Source organism: Nerophis ophidion, linkage group LG20, assembly GCF_033978795.1.
Source record: "Nerophis ophidion isolate RoL-2023_Sa linkage group LG20, RoL_Noph_v1.0, whole genome shotgun sequence".
Lineage (NCBI taxonomy): Eukaryota > Metazoa > Chordata > Actinopteri > Syngnathiformes > Syngnathidae > Nerophis > Nerophis ophidion.
Window position 1 is genome coordinate 24326981 of NC_084630.1, and position 23043 is coordinate 24350023.

Genomic DNA, 23043 nt, shown 5'->3' on the forward strand with positions numbered 1-23043 from the left:
AGGAGCTGAGCCGGAAGGCAAAGCTCTCAATTTACCGGTCGATCTACGTTCCCATCCTCACCTATGGTCATGAGCTTTGGGTCATGACCGAAAGGATAAGATCACGGGTACAAGCGGCCCAAATGAGTTTCCTCCGCCGGGTGGCGGGGCTATCCCTTAGAGATAGGGTGAGAAGCTCTGCCATCAGGGAGGAACTCAAAGTAAAGCCGCTGCTCCTTCACATCGAGAGGAGCCAGATGAGGTGGTTCGGGCATCTGGTCAGGAGCCACCCGAACGCCTCCCTAGGGAGGTGTTTAGGGCACGTCCAACCGGTAGGAGGCCACGGGGAAGACCCAGGACACGTTGGGAAGACTATGTCTCCCGGCTGGCCTGGGAACGCCTCGGGATCCCCCGGGAAGAGCTAGACGAAGTGGCTGGGGAGAGGGAAGTCTGGGTTTCCCTGCTTAGGCTGTTGCCCCCGCGACCCGACCTCGGATAAGCGGAAGATGATGGATGGATGGATGGATGGATTTATTTCTATTCACAGTTAATGAACTTACATTCATATTTTGTTGAGGTATTATTCAATAAATATATTTATAAAAGATTTTTGAATTGTTGCTATTTTTAGATTTTTTTTTTTAATCTCACGTACCCCTTGGCATACCTTCCAGTACCCCCAGGGGTACGCGTACCCCCATTTGAGAACCACTGGTCTAGACAAGGTCTGATCATGGGTTAAAAGCGAAAAACGCTAATAATTTAATTTGATTAATTTTATATTTTCAAACGCACGTTATTGAAACTTGTTTTTTTTTACTTTTAGTTTCATGATTTTGTTTACACGGTAAACGTTATCAATGTCGTTTTATTTAATAATCGAATTAAATATATTAAGAAAAACGTAACGCATCTATTCCACTGTGTTTCGTGCGTTAAAATATTTATATCTTGTAAAATTGTTTGTGAAAATAGTCAATAACCAATTTTGTTCCGGTTTCTTTAGTTATCGCGATAACGCGCTAGGCATATGTGAGAGCACCGGGCGGATATCCGGTCTCTTTCCCGTGGCGGACCGTCGTGCAGGCGGTTCGGCAAAATGAAGGTAATAGGTTTGCTAAAGCGTATCTTTGTGTAAGGAACTCTTTATGTGGAAATGCTATGCTAAGTGTAAATTATTGGTTGTAAACATAAACCTGCTGTATGATACTGATGGATTATTTGCGTTATCGCTGAGACTGCACGCACCCAAAGAGCGCATACCCCCGGCGAGTCACTTCCCGTCCACTTACATCCGGTTTCGCTTGCACCAATTTTTGTACGACTAAGCTCAAACTTGCCAATGAGTCGTTATAAAACTAATACCAAACTGTAATATCAACAAAGTCATATCAATTAATTTGCCTATGTATTTTTTTATTATGAAATACTCTCCAGCTCCTCTGAAGACGATTTACGATAGTTAACTGTTATTTACCACAAGGCGAGAAGAGGGACGGTAACTGTCTTGTCAACATCTCGACAAGCTCTGATCATGGGTTAAAATCGAAAAATGCAAATTTAATTTGATTCATTTTATGTTTTCAAAGGCACATATTGGAATATCTTTTTTTAAACTTTCGTTTAAAGCGTCTGTTTTGACTGTAAACGTTATCAATGTAATTTTATTTAATAATCGAACTGAATATATTTTCAAAAATAACGTAATGCAATTTGTTCATTGTGTTGTGTACGTTAAAATGTTTATATCTTGTAAAAATGTTTGTTAAAATAGCCAATAACCAATTTTGTTCATGTTTCGTCAGTTATCGCGATAACGCGCCAGGCATATGTGAGAGCACCGGGCGGATATCCGGTCTCTTTCCCGTGGCGGACCGTCGTGGAGGCGGTTTAGCAAAATGAAGGTAATAAGTTTACCAAATCGTATCTCTGTGTAGGCAACTATTTACACGGAAATAATGTGCTTGGTGTAAATTGTTGGTTGTAAACTTAAACGTGCTCTATGATTCTTGTGTATCACTGGCGTTATCGCTGAGGATGAGTTTAGATCGCGCCAACTTGTATGCTAGCGAGTATGGCAACATGGCCGCCGACGTAAAGAAATGTGCATCAAGCTGACACAATCTCTGTACTAATTACTGTTTTTGTAAGTCTTGCATCGTTATTGAGGTTTAATGTGTTTGTACATATATAGAACGAGAGCGCGTGCCTCAGAAATAATTAACACCGGACTTGTAGTGTCACAACCATTTCGGCCATTAGCTTAGCGCAGTGTTTTTCAACCACTGTGTCGCGGCATTGATTCATTGTAACTTTTATCAGTAGATTGCACAATACAGTACATATCCCGTACAATTGACCATTTAATGGTAACACCCGAATACGTTTTAAATCAACTTAGATTATGAACTCCTTCTCTGTGTTTGAAATGTATTTGAATATTGGCAGGTAGAACCTTTTTGTTTGCTTTAAATAGTAATTGAGCTGTATTAAAATCAACTAGATCAGGCAGTTTTAATTTAGATTATGTGTGTATGTATGTATGTGTATATATGTATATAAATTGTATATATGTAAGTGTGTGTGAATTTAAATGTATTATATATAGACAATATATAGCATCTACGCAGCAACCACTGAACTGAATTATATTATATATATTCTTGTATTATATATTGTATATGTATAGGAGTGGGACCTAAGTTTACTTCTTCCCATTCCCTTTTGATCCAATCTTGACATCTACAAAAGATTAGTCACATGTAATGTTTTCAATGTAGGTGTCAAAATAATGTATTTATATATTTCTTTTGTATTTTATGTCATTCTCTTGTTTTGTTTGCATGGCTCAAAATAAACCATTCATTCATTCAACTTAAGTCTGGGTCCGCGTTAATCAATTCATTGTATTGAATGAAACTCGTGTGCTGTGGGAAATTATATAGTTTCACCTATTTGTGTTGTAAATATTTTTTGCAAACCAGTAATTATAGTCAGCCAATGTGTTTTTGAGGTTCTGTGCTGTCTGCCAGTAGCTAATTGCTTTGTAGCTGTCGATAACTAAGACGATGCTTTGCAGTTTAAAGGGTGTCTAATGCTTAAACCATAAATAAAAGGTGAGTGCCCCTAAGAAAAGGCATTGAAGCTTAGGGATGGCAATGCAGAACCAAACTAAAACTGAACTGGCTACAAAGTAAACAGAATGTTAGATGACAGCAAATACTGTGGGGCAAAGACAGCGTCCACAATGTACATCTCTCCCGTCCAAAGGCAAAACCCAGTAATTAAATTTTGGTCAAAACTGAGCTGATAATAATTTTGGGGTTCCCCGGTGATATGCTTTACATTAGTGTATGCGATATTGTAATTTGTTCCATAAGTAAGCTGTTACGCGCATGGCAGGACCTAGCAACTACCACATATCCGCGTAGATACAACAGAAAAATCTAGTATCTCAAGGGACCAATCGGAGCTTCTTTGTCAGTCGCCTTTTTTGATTGATACTTTTATTAGTAGATTGCACAGTTCAGTACATATTCCGTACAATTGACCCCTAAATGGTAACACCCGAATAAGTTTTTCAACTTGTTTAAGTCGGGGTCCACGTTAATCAATTCATGGTACAAATATATACTATCAACATAATACAGTCATCACACAGGTTTATCATCATAGTATGTACATTGAATTATTTACAATCGGGGGGTGGGATGAGGAGCTTTGGTTGATATCAGAACTTCTTCAGTCATGAACAATTGCATCAACAGAGAAATGTGGACATTGAAACAGTGTAGGTCTTATTTAGTAGGATATGTACAGCCAGCAGAGAACATAGTGAGTTCAGATAGCATAAGAACAAGTATATACATTAGAAGTACATTTGAGTTGTTTATAATCCGGGGAGATGGGATGTGAATGGAGGAGAATATTAGTAAAGTGTTGAAGTTGCCTGGAGGTGTTGTTTTAGAGCGGTTTTGAAGGAATATAGAGATGCACTTACTTTTATACTTGTTGGGAGTGCATTCTACATTGATGTGGCATAGAAAGAGAATGAGTTAAGACCTTTTGTTAGATCGGAATCTGGGTTTAATGTGGTTTGTGGAGCTCCCCCTGGTGTTGTGGTTATGGCTGTCATTTACGTTAAGTAGTTTGACATGTACTTCGGTATCAAGGAGGTGTAGCGGATTTTATAGACCAGGCTCAGTGCAAGTTTTTACTCTGTCCTCCACCCTGAGCCAGCCCACTTTGGAGAAGTGGGTTGGATTGAGGTGTGATCTGGGGTGGAGGTTTAAAAGTAACCGGACTAGCTTATTCTGGGATGTTTGGAGTCTAGATTTGAGGGTTTTGAAGGTGCTGGGGTACCAGGAGGCTTATTGTCTTTAATGAGACATTTGCACGAATGGGGGCCGACGGTCAACCTGATTATGTGATGTTATGGCACGATATTATGGCCCAGGACGTTGCAAGCACCTTCATTAAATGTATTGTTCTTAATTCTTCCCCTTGTATACTCTTTTGGGTAGATAACTGTGGAGGTCAAAATAAAAACTGGACGCTGTGCAAACGCAGAATGGGGCCCACCCGAGATAGTGTTAAAATATTTGGAGAAAGGGCACACGTTCATGAGACCAAATTCAATCCATGGCTCAATCGGCAAGAAAATGAAAGCTCATGAAAACATCTATACGTTTGATGACTTTGTAAATCTTTGTAAGACAGCGTCAAGATAGATTGGTTTTCCTTTGTTTTCTCAAAATCAGCTAGAAGTGAGTTACCAGGTTTTGCCTTTGGACGGGAGATCTGAACATGACAATCAGCAATGTCCCCACAAAGAAGGATAAAAACAACTGACGTATTCTTGTTTGCTTAAACAAAGAAGATGCAGGGAATATCACTCAAAGGAAGACATGAAACTTCTACAGGAAAATACCAAAAAAAGGGGGGGAAAGCCACCAAAATAGGTGCGCAAGATAAGAAGTAAATCACAAAAAAGTCCAAATAAGTCAGGGTGTGACAGTACACCTACTTTGAGACAAGAGCTATAATTATGCATGCCTGGTTATGCTTTAAAGTCATATTCAACAATTGCAACAACTTTTTACTGTCAACTGAGGTTCGGTTTTAAATTTCTGCTGGTGGTGTGCGTCCGCACTTTTTCAACCCAAAAAAATGTGCCTTGGCTCAAAAAAGGTTGAAAAACACTGGCTTAGTTGTTGAATGAGTCAATGTGTCACATGGCTTTCCTTGAGTTACACGCCCCTTAAAGTCGTAGATGGACATTGAGGAGATTAGCTCTTTGTGTGGAACTGTCCAGGCCGTAGATAAACTTGTGTATCAAGTTAAAGTTTTATGAGTAAGAGTTTAATGTTGTGATGACTGCACTCCTCCTGTGTCAAGTTATTCACGAGTGACCAACATCTCCTGTTTTCTTGCAGCTAAACATCTCATTCCCCGCTACTGGCTGCCAAAAGCTCATTGAAGTGGATGATGAACGTAAGCTGCGTACCTTCTATGAGAAGCGTATGGCCGCCGAAGTGGCCGCTGACCCCTTAGGAGATGAATGGAAGGTAAGTTTTGCAGTTGAGTCGCTCCAGGTAAATGTGGCACACCAGTGGATTCTTTTTGACTTAACTGTAGTCATTAAGGCGGGACAGCGTGCTGCCAGAGTAACTGTGGAGCGCTCACCAGATGCGACCTGACCGTAACCGTGGCAGGTTGAAACTGCAGAGCTCTCTCAAATGCTTTCATTTGTGTGCTTTGAAAAAGGAATGCACTTGTTTTTTTTTTTTGTTACCAATGTTTTTTTTATACATAATTTTTAAAATGCACCTTTTTTCTTTCCAGGGTTACGTTGTGCGCATCAGCGGAGGCAATGACAAGCAGGGCTTCCCCATGAAGCAAGGCGTGCTGACTCAGGGCCGCGTGCGCCTGCTGCTCAGCAAGGGCCACTCCTGCTACCGTCCCCGCAGGACCGGCGAGCGCAAGCGCAAGTCTGTCCGCGGCTGCATCGTCGACGCCAACCTTAGCGTGCTCAACTTGGTCATTATCAAGAAAGGTAAAGCTGTAGGACCATACCATCAAAGTTTGTGCACATTTTCAATTAGGGCTGGACTATTATTCCGATTTAGATTTTGGCTTCTCGTCATCATGAATATTGCTGCGGAAAAATTGCTTTTAAGCAGCCTCAAATCATCTTTCTCATTTGTCACGCTCAGAACAGTGTGCAGTGTGTGCAACTAAGTACTTTACACAAGTATATAAATTGTTTATTCTATATTAAAAGATTGGTTAAAATTTTTAGACTTGTATTACGCGATATATGTGAGGAATTTTGCATATTACATTTTATATAAAGGGACGGCGCAACCCGAGCGTCCCTGGTTCAATTCCCACCTAGTACCAACCTCGTCACGTCCGTTGTGTCCTGAGCAAGACACTTCACCCTTGCTCCTGATGGGTGCTGGTTGGCGCCTTGCATGGCAGCTCCCTCCATCAGTGTGTGAATGGGTAAATGTGGAAGTAGTGTCAAAGCGCTTTGAGTACCTTGAAGGTAGAAAAGTGCTATAAAAGTACAACCCATTTATTTATTTATATATGACCCAAAAGCTCACTCTATTTTGGTAAGATAAGTGTATGTTAAACCTGGGGTCGGCAACCCGCGGCTCTGGAGCCACATGCGGCTCTTTAGCGCCGCCTTAGTGGCTCTCTGGAGCTTTTCCAAAAATATATGAAATGTGGAAATGAGGGGGGGAAAAATATATTTTTTGTTTTAATTTGGTTTCTGTAGGGGGACAAACATGACACAAACCTCCCTAATTGCTATAAAGCACACCGTTTATATTAAACATGCTTCACTGATTCGAATATTTGGCGAGCGCAGTTTTGTCCTACTAATTTTGGCGGTCCTTGAACTCACCCTAGTTTGTTTACATGCATAACTTTCTCCAACTTGGTTTATGCCACTTCTTTTTCTGTCTGATTTTGTCCACTAAACTTATAATGTTGTGCATGAATGCACAAAAGGGAGGTTTGTTGATGTTATTGACTTATGTGGAATACCAATCACATATTTGGTCGCTGCAAGCTAATCGATGCTAACATGCTATTTAGGCTAGCTACATGTACATATTGCATTACTATGCCTCATTTATAGCGATACTTGAGCTCATTTAGTTTCTTTTAAGACCTCATAATTAAATTTATATCCCATTACACTATCTGTATGTAATATGGCTTTAAATTTTTTGCGGCTCCAGACAGATTTGTTCTTGTATTTTTGGTCCAATATGGCTCTTTCAACATTTTGGGTTGCCGAACACTGAGTTAAACTGATATAATATTTTAGTATATATCATATACTGTGCATATATTGTGTAAATATTACATATGTTATATTTTATATTGCAACTAGGGTAAATTTTTAGTTCATTTTATACCTGCATTGTCCTTTCCATCCTTTGTAACTCAGTTCCTGTTTGGAATAATTTCCCTTGTGGATAATTAAAGTTTGTCTAAGTCTAAATAGAATTAAAAACCGAAAAAACTGACTATTATTATAATGCTGTTATTTCAATTTACTGTTACTATTATTTTGTTTATTCTATACTAATTTCAGGAATGGAAAATTTATGCGAAAACAAAGTGACATTCTTAAATACTCGTGATCAGAACCGGAGTAGTTTATTACGGGTTCACAAACTAGGAATTTTACTTGGTGCAACATGTAACACAGAATAGGTAATAACAGGACTTTTAAAGGGGAACATTATCGCAATTTCAAAAGGGTTAAAAACAATAAAAATCAGTTCCCCGTGGCTTGTTGTATTTTTTGAAGTTTTTTTCAAAATTTTACCAGTCCCGGAATATCCCGAAATAAAGCTTTAAAGTGCCTTATTTTCGCTATCTTCGAAACCACTATCCATTTCCCTGTGACGTCACACAGTGCTGCCAACACAAACATGGCGGTTACCACAGCAAGATATAGCGACATTAGCTCGGACTCAGACTCGGATTTCAGCGGCTTAAGCGATTCAACAGATTACGCATGTATTGAAACAGATTGTCGGAGTATGGAGGCAGATAGCGAAAAAGAAATTGAAGCTATTGAGCGAATAGCTATTGACGCTATTCGACCATAGCGTTGGTGTACCTAATGAAGTGGCCCATAGCATGGCTGCCTTATTAGCATCGCCGGTAAAATATGCAGACCAAACGATCAGGACTTTCGCATCTTGTGACACTGGAGCAACTTAAATCCGTCGATTGGTAAGTGTTTGTTTCGCATTAAATGTGGGTATCTAGTTTCAAATGTACATACAGCTAGCGTAAATAGCATGTTAGCATCGATTAGCGTAGCGTGTTAGCATCGATTAGCTGGCAGTCATGCCGTGATCAAATATGTCTGATTAGCACATAAGTCAACAACATCAACAAAACTCACCTTTGTGATTTCGTTGACTTAATCGTTGCAAATGCATCTGCAGGTTATCCATACATGTCTGTGCCATGTCTGTCTTAACATCGCCGGTCAAATGTGGAGACACTCTGGCACATTCAATTGGGGTCTGGCGGCAGATTTTTTGCCAGTGGTGCAACTTGAATCCCTCCCTGTTGGTGTTGTTACACCCTCCGACAATACACCGACGAGGCATGATGTCTCCAAGGTTCCAAAAAATAGTCGAAAAAACGGAAAATAACAGAGCTGAGACCCGATGTTTGTAATGTGAAAATGAATATGGCGGGTGTGTTACCTCGGTGACGTCTCGTTCCGACGTCATCGCTAAAAGACCGATAAACAGAAAGGTGTTGAATTTGCCAAAATTCACCCATTTAGAGTTCGGAAATCGGTAAAAAAAAATACATGGTCTTTTTTCTGCAACGTCAAGGTATATATTGACGCTTGCATAGGTTTGGTGATAATGTTCCCCTTTAACTGAGCTATCAGATCTTGTTATTGTTCATGTGCCTGATGGCCGAGGGGGAAAAGTGTTGAGGTGGCTGGAGGTGTGGGTCTGGATGGAGCGTAGTCTCCTGTCTCAGGCCAGAGGGGAGAAGAGTCAGCTGTGATTCCACCCACACGCCTCCTGGTCCTGGAGGGATGGGAGTTTGCGTCAAAATATTCCTCTTTTTCTCTTAAAATGAAATATCGATTAAAATCTTATGTAAACGTTTGTTGAGGCCTGCCTCAGCCACAGGTACTCGCTGTTTTTCGTGCCTAAGCGCCACATTGATGGGGAGCACCGCAACACGCTGACTTGTCACCTCCATTCACTCCGAGCCACAACGTTGATGGCTGTCCACTTTGCGGTTAATTACAGTCCAAACACTGTTAGTTCCAAACCAGTTGTACTTTTTATTTGTAGGTGTTGTTTTGATGTGACTGAACAGAGCTCACAACACAGGAAGTATATTACCTGAGGGGGCGTGGCTACAGGATAGAGTTGATAAATGGGAAACCCATGTTTTACAATATTACATTTTCAATGATAATGTTAGTAAATTATCAACTAGACAAAAGTTAAAATTCTTGTACAATCCATGGCAGATGTGCCTAAAAGGTTGGTAGATGAGAATAAATAGAAGGGTAAAATATAGTGTAGAAATGCACCCGATTGCAGGAAAGTCTTAATTTTTAAAATGTTTTTTCTTGGCAGCATTTGGTGCCAAAATAAATTCCACCCCTGTAGATTAGCTTTTCTTTTGGATTAGATGTAAAATAGAGGTGTTGTGGTGAAATACTCCTCTTTTCAAATGACTGAATAATCGTCTTATTGACATTTTTGCCATAATGGTCCAGCCCTGTTTTGTTGGCGTAGAACCTTGGGTCATGGCACATTAGTGGTTCCTTTGGACTCTTCTGTAGTCCTAAGGATTGGACAGATTGTGCAACATGAATTGTGGAGCTGCTGTCCAGATGCAACCAGACCCACCAAGCAGTGGGTGGTTGAAGTGACGTGCTCTCACATTGACATCAAATGTTAGCTGCTGTATTTTGCAGAAGTTGACATTGTTTTTCCTTAGGCGAGAAGGACATTCCCGGCCTCACTGACAGCGCCGTCCCTCGCCGTCTGGGTCCCAAGAGGGCCAGTAAGATCCGCAAGCTCTTCAACCTGGCCAAGGAGGATGATGTCAGACAGTATGTAGTGAGGAGACCCTTGACCAAGGAAGGCAAGTTCAGCTGTTCATGGAAGACATGAGGCCATCAACATAGGAACTTGCTAGAAGGGACTGATGCTATCTACTCACTGTCATCCTATGCTCTTTGGTAGGCAAGAAGCAAAGATCCAAGGCTCCCAAGATCCAGAGACTGGTGACCCCTCGTGTGCTGCAGCACAAACGTCGCCGTATCGCCCTGAAGAAGCAGCGCACTCAGAAGAACAAGGAGGAGGCATCAGAGTACGCCAAGCTGCTGGCCAAGAGGATGAAGGTGAGCAATCTTAGCAGCCCTGCACATGACTCTTATATTAAGTATTGTTTTGATTGATTGAAACTTTTATCATTAGATTGCACAGTACAGTACATATTCCGCACAATTGACCACTAAATGGTAACACCCCAAAAGTTTTTCAACTTGTTAAAGTCGGGGTCCACCTTCATCAATTCATGGTACAAATATATACTATCAGCATAATACAGTCATCACACAAGTTCATCATCAGAGTATATTAGGGGTGTAACGGTACACACAAATTTTGGTTTGGTACGTACCTCGGTTTAGAGGTCATGGTTCGTTTCATTTTCGGTACTGTAAGAAAACAACAAAATATAATTTTTTGGGTTATTTACCAAATTTGCAAAATCTTCCACCAAAAATATTTTTCTTAGTGGAATATTTGATGTGAAGTAATGGGAACCTTGGATAGGTCAATAATTCATAATAACATTGATTTTGATTCAATATTATGTTTTCAGCAATGACAGTTTGAAAGAAAAAAAACAGCTCTGTTTTATTAGTCAACATTGCAACTTTTTCTAAATTATATTTAACCTTCAAGCTTTTTTATTTCACTTCTGTTATGTTTTTGTTTATTTTAATAGTATTTTTAGAATGTGCCGTGGGCCTTTAAAACATTAGCTGTGGGCCGCAAATGGCATCCAGAGCAAACTTTTGACACCCCTGCTATAGATAGTAAAAAATTAAATCTGATAAATCTATGGATAAAAAGCAGAGCCTGGAGATGCATGCGCGTTTATCATAACTCTCTCTGTCTCTGCCCCTCTCTCACCAATGCTGCTGCGCGCACACTTCACAATGTGTACATTAATACACGCAACCGTGACACAAAATGCCGGACATTTGAGGCATTTAAGAAACTCCACCCTGACAGCCCTGCAAAAGGGGACATGTGTTGTGAAGAGGACGTACGGTCAGTCTATCCTAGCCCGGTCGCTGCTAGCTAAAGAGGACATGTCCGGTGCTAGCAGCGATCGGGCTAAGATAGACTGACCGTACGTCCTCTTCACAACACATGTCCCCTTTTGCAGGGCTGTCAGGGTGGAGTTTCTTAAATGCCTCAAATGTCCGGCATTTTGAGTATTGTTTACGCTACTTATGTCCGTCTGGAAACTTGTTTGGTTCACCTCTGCACCGAACCGAAACCCCCGTACCGAAACGGTTCAATACAAATACACCACTAGAGTTTATACATTGAATTATTTACAATATTTACAATCTGGAGGGTGGGAGGTGGGTTTGGTTATCAGCACTTCAGTCATTAACAATATCATGTGAGAAATGGACATTGAAGCAGTGTAGGTGTGACTTAGTAGGATATGTACAGCCAGCAGAGAACATAATGAGTTCAGATAGCATAAGAACAAGTATATACATTAGAAATACATCAACTATGATGTACAAAGACATTTTTGCACATTTATGGTGTGGAAAAACCTTTGGGCTTAACTTTGTTCCCCCTCACACCATCAGGAAGCCAAAGAGAAGCGCCAGGAACAGATCGCAAAGAGGCGTCGCCTTTCTTCTCTCAGGGCCTCCCAATCCAAGTCAGAGTCCAGCCAAAAGTGAACTCTAAAAAGTTAAATAAAATGTTTTGCTCTAAATTAATGTTTCATCTTTGTCAGCACAATTACTACTGGTTGAAATTTTACTCATTGTGGCGCCAAATTTGTAAGTAAGAAATATGGATTTGTATGTTTTCCCAATTGGGTTTTATGCCTGATGAAATGTACATTAAAGTAGTATGTTTTGTACACATAAGATGTGTTTTTTTTAGCCAGTCAGGATGCACCTATTTTAATTTTCCTGAGGTAATCAAAGTACTATTTCTAGGTCTTCTTTGTCAGACATGTAATGTTTAATAGTCAGGAAATAGCGTATAGTTTTTCAATTAGAAATGGCAAAGTGCTTGTACGAGTCAGCCTACCCCCAACAAGAGTAAAAAAGAGACTGGTGAGAAGTCTTGGGTAACTACCATGTGTGACATGACCATTTAAAAAGTGCTTGTACTGTAAACACCATGTTGGGATAAACAGGGAAGAAAAATGTCTAATGCTGTAAGAGATCTTTGCCAACAACTGAAAGAAAAGTGACATTCCATGGATACCCACAAATGTTTACATTCAAGTGCTTTATTTGACATATTCATACATTTATTACTTGTGACTCGCCTCAACGCAGTCAACATCCTTTCCCCATGCGTCCGCTCTCAAACCCCGAGATGGTTGCAGGTCTTTTTGCTCGCCAGTTCCTCTTGACCACGCTTGGTGGCGCTGTGTCACAGAGGCAGACACGCTGCTGGCTGTTGTACATGTGTGTGAGCAGCAGGAAGGCAGACACTATCTGCTGCTGCAACCACTGGGGGAGCTGCTCCAGACTCCAGGCCACCAGCAGCCAGCTTGTGTGCACCACCCGGAGATGACAGGTGGAGCTGGACAAGGTGTCCATGATCTGCTGGACACAAGAAACAGAAATATGTTGACAGGAGCTGCATCATTCCATTCTATGGGCTACTACTCAAAGTCTATACTTTAATAACATTTGGTGCCAATTACATTCCTGAATTAAACCGTTTTTATGTTAAATGCTCTAACAATCACGTCGGATACAAATAAGACCACAACTCCCATTTCTAAAGATCTTGTACATCACAATATGAGTTGTGAGAGTGGCTGGAAAGGACAGGTTAAAAATATATATTTTTGGTCGATTAAGACAGTGGTTCTCAAATGGGGGTACTTGAGATTTTTCAAAAATATTCTAAAAATAGCAACATTTCAAAAAACCTTTATAAATTTATTGAATAATACTTCGACAAAATATGTAAGTTCATAAACTGAAAAGAAATGCAACAATGCAATATTCAGTGTTGACAGCTAGATTTTTTTGTGGAAATGTTCCATAAATATTGTTAGATTTCTTTTTTTGTGAAGAAATGTTTAGAATGAAGTTGATGAATCCAGATGGATCTCTATTACAATCCACCAAGAGGGCACTTTAAGTTGATGATTACTTCTATGTGTAGAAATTTGCATTTAGAATTGAATCACTTGTTATACAATGAAATAAATCAGAAACTGATGACATAGTGCTGTATTTTACTTCTTTATCTATTTTTTTCAACCAAAAATGCTTTGCTCTGATTAGGGGGTACTTGAATGAAAAGAATGTTCACAGGGGGTACATCACTGAAAAAGGTTGAGAACCACTGGAATAAGAATCGTTATACAAAAATCGCTGTATAAATAATTCCATAACCATGTAACAAGATGTGCCAAGCATTTATTTTTTTTGGTTATCACCTTGACTTACGATGTCAAAGCAAATTATCAAAAAGGAGTTGACTTTGCAACTTGTAACGAGTAAATCTTTGGGCAGTGAACAAGTCAATCCCACTCTGATTCATTCAGAATGGATTGTCGTTCCAATCTGATTCAAACAGAGTGTCACAATGTATTTGGTATTACAACAGTGACATGTTTTTAAAACAAGTTCCAGTGTCGAAAAGCTCAGTCTTAAAGTCTTCTAAAGATCCCTAAAAGCCGTGAAGACCTGACATTGTAGACTTTAGCTCCCAGACCCTGGAACAACTTTGTGTTCACACTTTGAAGAAACATTTGAAATCTTTTCTTTTTAGTCAAAATTAGCTATAATTTTTACCACCTTTGTATCATTTTATGTTGTTTTTTTTCCATTGAATTGTTGTTTACTTCACCTATGTTTTCTCATTCGATCTGTGAAAAACACTTTATAACATTGACTTTCTGCTTGCATGGAATTGGCCCCAAGTCCTTAAAAATGTAATCATATAGTTAAAAACATTTACATTTTTTAAATGATGAATTGAATTAGAATGTTTTTTGTGCCCCCTTAGTTACAAGTTATTGTATTTACATAGTCACTGTAACAAGTTATTCTATTTATATAGTCCATTTATCAAAGTATTCTATTTATTTCTATTTTTATTTTTTTGGGACGGCGTGGCGCAGTGGTAGAGTGGCCGTGCGCAACCCGAGGGTCCCTGGTTCAATCCCCACCTAGTACCAACCTCGTTGTGTCCTGAGCAAGACACTTCACCCTTGCTCCTGATGGGTGCTGGTTAGCGCCTTGCATGGCAGCTCCCTCCATCAGTGTGTGAATGTGTGTGTGAATGGGTAAATGTGGAAGTAGTGTCAAAGCGCTTTGAGTACCTTGAAGGTAGAAAAGCGCTATACAAGTACAACACATTTATCATTTATATAGTCCATTTAACAAGTTATTCTATTTATATAGTCACTAACGAGCAGCTCTCTGCTTTACCTTAATTCTGGATCAAGTTGTTTAGAAGGCTGGTACTGACCTGTGCAGACTGGACCTTGGCCCTCCTGCCCAGAGTGATGGAGAGTGTCCCGAGTCTTCTCCTGTCCGTCTCCACCTGCTCCACTGGCCAGTCAGCGTCTACAACACACCTCGTTAGTTAGTTAGTTAGTTAGTTAGTTAATTGGTTAGTTAGTCCACCTACTTGTGTCTTCTGGAGGAGACCATCTCCTGGTGCGCTCCACCAGGACCTCAGAGTCCAGGCTGCCCCGGGACCGGTGGTGGGCCTGCTGCAACATGGCCATAACGCGCTGCACGGTTCCCATGGCAACGCTGCTCACGGCACCCCGGACCTCCAGCACCTTACTTTTCACGCCCGCCATGACCTGAGACAAGCATAACAGTTCTTGTCCTCGGTCTTTATTCAACAACTATTGGTCACCTGGTCGGCAGGTGCGTGAAGGACGGGGAAGGTGGCCTCCAGCCAGTCCAGACTTCTGCAGGCAACATCGTTGGCCAAGGAAACTTTGGAGATACGAAGCACGGCCAGGTTAGTACAGGGAACCTCCACTCACAAACTGAATTGGTTCTTGAACAGGGTTTACTCCATAAACAATGTAAACCCCAATAATTGGTTCCAGCCATGTTTCAGTGAAGGTTTGAAGACACTACTTGATTGATCAACTCTCTCCTTTTTAACAAACCAAAACAACAACAGCAAGCTAAACTGTCCCTTGTATGCACGGCTCTGCCAACACACACACACAAGTCCCTTTGGGGCCCTCACAAACCATCAGAGAGCACTTTAACAATCATATTGCTACAATAATACTCATTTTAAAAAGAAAGTCAAATCCACTCAGCAGAAGAGCAAGAAAGGAGCAGACAGACCGAGGGAGGGATTCTTATTAGGGACCGGATGTCCCTTTGGGACAGAGGACCCTATTGTATTTCTAAGGTTTTATTATTCTTTCTTTCTTTTAACTGTAATTTGACCCCTTTAACATGCTTCAAAACTTAGCAAAATTGACACACACACACATTGTGACTGGCAAAAATTGCGATATAATCAAAAAACAAAACTCTAAACTCAAAATTGCGCTCTAGCGCCCCCTAGGAAAAAAGACAAAACAGCTTGTAACTTCCGTTAGGAATGTCGTAGAGGCATGAAACAAAAACCTCTATGTAGGTCTCACTTAGACCTACATTTCATATAGTGACACCCTTCAGCAAAAATCGACAGGAAATTGGCAAAAACCCCTTCAAAAGAAAAGTTTCCTAGAAAGTCATTTTTGCCTCTTTGAGCTGTAATTTGACCCCTTTAATATGCTTCAAAACTGGACACACATCAGGACTGGCGAAAATTGCGATGTAATAAAAACAAAAAAACTCCAAAACTCAAAATTGCGCTCTAGCGCCCCCTAGGAATAAAACACAGACAAAACTGCTCCTAGGAAGAAAACACAGACAAAACTGCTTGTAACTTCCGGTAGGAATATCGTAGAGACATGAAACAAAAACCTCTATGTAGGTCTCACTTAGACCTACATTTCATACGCTGACATCCTTCAGCAAAAATCAACAGGAAGTTGGCAAAAACCCCTTCAAGACAAAAGTTTCCTAAAAAGTCATTTTTGCCTCTTTGAGCTGTAATTTGACCCCTTAATATGCTTCAAAACTCACCAAACTGGACACACACATCAGGACTGGCGAAAATTGCGATCTAATAAAAAAAAAACCTCCAAAACTCAAAACTGCGCTCTAGCGCCCCCTAGGAATAAAACTGAAAAAATTGCTTGAAACTTCCGGTAGAGGCAAAAACCTCTATGAGACCTACATTTCATTGACATCTTTCAGCAAAAATCAACAGGAAGTTGGCAATTACCCCTTCAAAACAAAAGTTTTGTAAAAACCCGTCACCTTTTTCCCAAACATTATCTCCTCTGAGCGCATTTGTCGTGTCGGCTTCAAACTCGCACAGGAAAGAGATTGAACCCTTCTGATTAAAAGTTGATGAAAGAGTTTTTCTAACTGCTCCAGGTTTTGATTTTACGAGCCTTCAAAGAACTTCTGCGCTGATGCTGCTGCGCTGCTGCTGTCTCAAGATGGCCGCTTAAAAGCAGGAAGCACCAGCGTGACCACACAATGCAGAGAAGGTAGGTACTGTGCAGGTAAAGATATGTTGACTGGGTGAAAGAAGGAGGCACCAGTTTGACTCTAGGATACAGAGAAGGTAGGTAATGTGCAGGTAAAGATATGTTGTCTGGGTGATGGCAGGAAGCACCAGCATGTATGGGTGAAAGAAAGAAGCACCAGTGTGACCCCAGGATGGAGGGAAGGTAGGTAACATGCAGGTAAAGGATATGTTGAATGGGTAAAGGCAGGAAACACGATTATACGTGGTTATGGTACAAAGCATGTTTCATCAAATATTCTATACCGTATTTTTAGGACTATACGGAGCACTTAAAAACCTTGCATTTTCCCAAAAATGGACAGTGCGCCTTATAACCGGGTGCGCCTGACGTACGTATTTATTCTAGTTGTGCATACGGATCTCCCAGCAATTTCATTTGGTACAAGGTGTGATGCCAAGTGTGCCCAGTAGATGGCAGTCATACACAAGAGCTCCGCATGGACTGCAAGTAGACGCTTGTTCAATAAATGACGCTGGCAAGCAACACCAAAACTAATTATACAAAAATCCGTCACAATGTTTTACTATGACTTTGGTTAGCTACGAAGCCATACCGCTTGATGGATTGTCGGAGCATTACGGCCACCATAGTCAGACGTACCGTGCTTCAACATCCGGGTATTATTATGGTGTGTATAAGGACCCAAAATGGCACCTATTAGGAGACATTATCTGCTGTTTTGTTTTGCACTGTTATGCAGAACCAGAAACTCTTCTTACCTATTGGTACCTGCTGATGTGTATTTAGGATCTGCATAGGTCCCAAAAATGTAAGCGTGTCTGCCACTGTAGTCAATTAGCTCCTTTTTCTCTATCTTGTTGTGGAGCATTCATTCTCCTCTGACGCCATTTTTTAATACAAAGTACTTTTAACTTGTATCTGTCAGTAGTCTCGCTATGGAAGCTCCAAAAACTTCAATTTGACAGGAAGGGCACTCTGTCGATGTGGAGGCACGTAGGTAAAACAGCGCATCCTGAAGAGACGCTCAGAAAGTGAGTTGAAGATGTGTAAAACATAATCTATGCAACATTGTGTGCAAGGAAGCACCATACTACTGTATTTAAAGTTGTCATTATGGAGGTACTTAATGAATACTTAGGTCTACTACACTACTGTATTTAATGTTATTATGGTGGTACTTAATGAATACTTAGGTCTACTACACTACTGTATGTAATGTCATTATGGTGGTACTTAATGAATACTTAGGTCTACTACACTACTGTATTTAATGTTGTCATTATGGTGGTACTTAATGAATACTTAGGTCTACTACACTACTGTATTTAATGTCATTATGGTGGTACTTAATGAATACTTAGGTCTACTACACTACTGTATTTAATGTTGTCATTATGGTGGTATTTAATGAATACTTAGGTCTACTACACTACTGTATTTAATGTCATTATGGTGGTACTTAATGAATACTTAGGTCTACTACACTACTGTATTTAATGTTTTCATTATGGTGGTACTTAATGAATACTTAGGTCTACTACACTACTGTATTTAATGTTGTCATTATGGTGGTACTTAATGAATACTTAGGTCTACTACACTACTGTATTTAATGTTGTCATTATGGTGGTACTTAATGAATACTTAGGTCTACTACACTACTGTATTTAATGTCATTATGGTGGTACTTAATGAATACTTAGGTCTACTACACTACTGTATTTAATGTTTTCATTATGGTGGTACTTAATGAATACTTAGGTCTACTACACTACTGTATTTAATGTTGTCATTATGGTGGTACTTAATGAATACTTAGGTCTACTACACTACTGTATTTAATGTTGTCATTATGGTGGTACTTAATGAATACTTAGGTCTACTACACTACTGTATGTAATGTCATTATGGTGGTACTTAATGAATACTTAGGTCTACTACACTACTGTATGTAATGTTGTCATTATAGTGGTACTTAATGAATACTTAGGTCTATTACACTACTGTATTTAATGTCATTATGGTGGTACTTAACGAATACTTAGGTCTACTACACTACTGTATTTAATGTTGTCATTATGGTGGTACTTAATGAATACTTAGGTCTACTACACTACTGTATTTAATGTTGTCATTATGCTGGTACTTAATGAATACTTAGGTCTACTACACTACTGTATCTAATGTCATTATGGTGGTACTTAATGAATACCTAGGTCTACTACACTACTGTATCTAATGTCATTATGGTGGTACTTAATGAATACTTAGGTCTACTACACTACTGAATTTTAATGTTGTCATTATGGTGGTACTTAATGAATACTTAGGTCTACTACACTACTGTATTTAATGTTGTCATTATGGTGGTACTTAATGAATACTTAGGTCTACTACACTACTGTATTTAATGTTGTCATTATGGTGGTACTTGGAGAGCCAAGTTTTGTTTCACTGTTCTATAAAGCTGATTTCTGTTACGACTGAATGAAAGTAATTTGATGATAGTCTCAAACTAAAGTAGCTAAAAGGCCACAAGGTGCATGTGTGCTGCCGCTTGGTAAACATGCCTGACAATTCATATTTGTCACTGGGCAGAGTTTATGCTGCAAAATAGGGAGCACAGTCAGATAAAATCACAACCACTGCGAAAACAAAACTAGAATCATTATTAGATAGACGCAGGTAAATACAATCATCTCTTGCCACATGGCGCTTGAAATATTGCCACTTGGCCACATACAAGATATTTTTTATTTTTTTCAATTAAGCATGTTCAAGCATAAAAATGAGGCTAAATAAACTAAAAATATCAGTACTACTCCCCACTAAGGGAGACCAAACCAATTAGAGGCCACTGTTCAGTATCGTGGCCACTGATTGGCTCAACCTCCGGCAGCCTTGTAATATTGGATTAAAGGTGACCATAGACATGTTATAAGTAGATGCAAAAATGGCTGCTGTAGCGCGAGAAATTTGACCGCCATCCTGAAGTGGTGATGAGGAGCCGGCGAGCAGCATATCGACAGGTAGAAACCCAAAGATGCTCAAGTAACAGTCGACAGGTAGAAACCCAAAGATGCTCAGGTGACAGTCGACGGGTAGAAACCCAAAGATGCTCAAGTGACAGTCGGCGGGTAGAAACCCAAAGATGCTCAAGTGACAGTCGGCGGGTAGAAACCCAAAGATGCTCAAGTGACAGTCCGCGGGTAGAAACCCAAAGATGCTCAAGTGACAGTCGGCGGGTAGAAACCCAAAGATGCTCAAGTGACAGTGGACGGGTAGAAACCCAAAGATGCTCAAGTGACAGTGGACGGGTAGAAACCCAAAGATGCTCACGTGACAGTCGACGGGTAGAAACCCAAAGATGCTCACGTGACAGTCGACGGGTAGAAACCCAAAGATGCTCACGTGACAGTCGACGGGTAGAAAACAAAGATGCTCACGTGACAGTCGACGGGTAGAAAACAAAGATGCTCACGTGACAGTCGACGGGTAGAAAACAAAGATGCTCAAGTGACAGTCGACGGGTAGAAAACAAAGATGCTAAAGTGACAGTCGACGGGTAGAAAACAAAGATGCTAAAGTGACAGTCGACGGGTAGAAAACAAAGATGCTAAAGTGACAGTCGACGGGTAGAAAACAAAGATGCTAAAGGGACAGTCGACAGGTAGAAAACAAAGATTCTAAAGGGACAGTCGACAGGTAGAAAACAAAGATGCTAAAGTGACAGTCGACAGGTAGAAAACAAAGATGCTAAAGTGACAGTCGACAGGTAGAAAACAAAGATGCTGAAGTGACAGTCGACAGGTAGAAAACAAAGATGCTAAAGTGACAGTCGACAGTTAGAAAACAAAGATGCTAAAGTGACAGTCGACAGGTAGAAAAAGATGCTGAAGTGAGTCGACAGGTAGAAAACAAATATTCTAAAGTGACAGTTGACAAGTAGATAACAAAGATGCTAAACTGACAGTTGACAGGTAGAAAACAAAGATGCTAAACTGACAGTTGACAGGTAGAAAACAAAGATGCTAAACTGACAGTTGACAGGTAGAAAACAAAGATGCTAAAGTGACAGTTGACAGGTAAAAAACAAAGATGCTAAAGTGACAGTTGACAGGTAAAAAACAAAGATGCTAAAGTGACAGTTGACAGGTAGAAAACAAAGATGCTAAACTGACAGTTAACAGGTAGAAAACAAAGATGCTAAAATGACAGTTGACAGGTAGAAAACAAAGATGCTAAAATGACAGTTGCGAGTAGAAAACAAAGATGGTGTTCAGCGTTTTCCTGCTCAAAATGAGCGGACTGTTGCAAATAGGAATGGGGGGGATTACTTTTCACAAGTAAGATTTAACATTAACGTACTATTTGTTGTATTTTGTGAAAAGAATATTATCACAGAGTTGAGAATGAGCAAAGATCTTCAATAGTACTGAAATCCTAGCCGATAGCAAAAAAGAGTATGACCATAATAGAATTGCTATTCAATGAAATTAATTAAATTTAAAAATGTAATACTTGAATAACAAAGTTGATACATGAAGATAAAGATAGTAAAACAGAATTTGGTTTCATTCTGAATCCAGTGAAACAGATTGGTGATTTTAGCTGATATAAAGACTATCAGGTGTATATATATGTTTATGTTGAAGTATTTGGCAGACACTTTTATCAGAAGCAACATACATAAAAAATACGTATAAACAATCACTGTAAACATGATCATTTAAGAGAAGAATGTAATAGAAAATATCAATACAAAGTGTCAAGACAGACTAACTGCAGCAACAGAGATACAGGCTATAGATATATAGATATCTAATGTATTCATACATTGCTTATGTAGGATATACGCATGTATATAAAACAAATTGTTTCTTCAATTTAAAAACAGCTGATCCTTTTCTGGGATTATATTCACAGTTTTGATCTGGTCACTTATAGCATATAAGAATATTATTTTACTGTTAAGCAAACTATGAATAATAAAAAGATGTGTCCTTTATTAGGGACGGCGTGGCGCAGTGGCCGTGCGCAACCCGAGGGTCCCTGGTTCAATCCCCACTTAGTACCAACTCGTCACGTCCGTTGTGTCCTGAGCCAGACACTTCACCCTTGCTCCTGATGGGTGCTGGTTAGCGCCTTGCATGGCAGCTCCCTCCATTAGTGTGTGAGAATGGGTAAATGTGGAAGTAGTGTCAAAGTGTTTTGAGTACCTTGAAGGTAGAAAATCGCTATACAAGTACAACCCATTTATCATTTATCATAGACGTATGACAAAAATGAGTGGTATTCAGTGAGGTACGATGAATGAAATGTGCTGACAGTTCATTGCTCCTGACAAATGAATTGCACTGAATGGAGCAGATCACCACTCCAAGATGGCGGCCCCGCGTCTCGTCAACGCCATTAGAGCTCCATGCTCCCTACCCTTACAACATGTCTATGAAAGGTGACTACAGGGTGTTATGTCATCTCTAGAGGGTTCTCAAACATATTCAGAAGGTCGTCAACTGTTTTTCTTATGCCCTAGCTCATGGGTGTCAAACTCTTGCCAAATTTGGCCCGCCGTGTAATTTCATTTGGCCCTTGAGGCAATAATAAATTAACATTAGAGCTGGGCCGCCGGTGTTATACAGTCGCCTTTTTTTTTTTTTCCTAGTCCTTCACTCTCAATATCCTCATCCACAAATCTTTCATCCTCGCTCAAATTAATGGGGAAATCGTCGCTTTCCCGGTCCGAATACCTCTAGCTGCTGGTGGCCATGATTGTAAACAATGTTCAGATGTGAGGAGCTCCATGACCCGTGACGTCACGCGCACATCGTCTGCTACAGGCAAGGCTTTTTTATTAGCGACCAAAAGTTGCCAACTTTATCGTCGATTTTCTCGACTAAATCCTTTCAGCAAAAATATGGCAATATGGCGAAATGATCAAGAATGACACATAGAACGGACCTGCTATCCCCGTTTAAATAAGAACATCTCATTTCAGTAGGCCTTTAACGTGCTTCTGCACTCACTTTGCGGCTGCAGTTGAGTGATGACAGGCGTCACTTGGCGACAAGCCAGCAGGCCCAACAGCGTCACTCTGCTCTCCAGGCCCTCACACACGCACTTCAGGCCGGGGCTGCGGCTTTTGGTACCCCCGTA

General features: G+C 40.2%; 2 protein-coding genes across 4 annotated transcripts in view; one reads left to right on the forward strand and one right to left on the reverse strand.

The window, feature by feature from the left end:
• Window positions 1-964: 964 nt before the first annotated feature.
• On the forward strand, window positions 965-12036 carry rps6 (ribosomal protein S6). 2 transcript variants are annotated; one of them, XM_061880797.1, is made up of 6 exons: window positions 965-1084; window positions 5415-5546; window positions 5824-6034; window positions 10000-10146; window positions 10248-10405; window positions 11906-12036. In XM_061880797.1, the coding sequence occupies exons 1-6, from the start codon at window positions 1079-1081 to the stop codon at window positions 11999-12001; spliced, it is 750 nt and encodes a 249-aa protein (XP_061736781.1). In that variant the 5' UTR covers window positions 965-1078; the 3' UTR covers window positions 12002-12036. The 2 variants fall into 2 exon arrangements, with proteins under 2 accessions (XP_061736781.1, XP_061736780.1); XM_061880796.1 differs by lacking the exon at window positions 965-1084 and adding an exon at window positions 1785-1883.
• Window positions 12037-12548: 512 nt separating this feature from the next.
• The window catches only part of LOC133538902 (perilipin-2-like), an 11000-nt gene continuing 505 nt past the window's right edge, over window positions 12549-23043 (reverse strand). Inside the window, exons 2-6 of one of the 2 annotated variants that reach the window (XM_061880794.1) lie at window positions 22914-23043; window positions 15171-15253; window positions 14934-15114; window positions 14772-14869; window positions 12549-12886 (exon numbers count right to left, since the gene is read on the reverse strand). The exon at window positions 22914-23043 is cut by the window's right edge and continues 66 nt beyond it. In XM_061880794.1, coding sequence (XP_061736778.1) covers window positions 12614-12886; window positions 14772-14869; window positions 14934-15114; window positions 15171-15253; window positions 22914-23043 — 765 coding nt within the window. In that variant the 3' untranslated portion in view covers window positions 12549-12613. The remainder of the gene's footprint in view (window positions 12887-14771; window positions 14870-14933; window positions 15115-15170; window positions 15254-22913) is intronic. The other variant, XM_061880795.1, reaches the window with a different exon arrangement.

Bases quoted from the DNA above. Each gene is read 5' to 3' on its own strand.
- rps6 (XM_061880797.1), top strand. The intron at 6,035-9,999 runs GTAAAGCTGTAG...GTTTTTCCTTAG, and splicing joins CTTGGTCATTATCAAGAAAG to GCGAGAAGGACATTCCCGGC. The intron at 10,147-10,247 runs GCAAGTTCAGCT...GCTCTTTGGTAG, and splicing joins GAGACCCTTGACCAAGGAAG to GCAAGAAGCAAAGATCCAAG.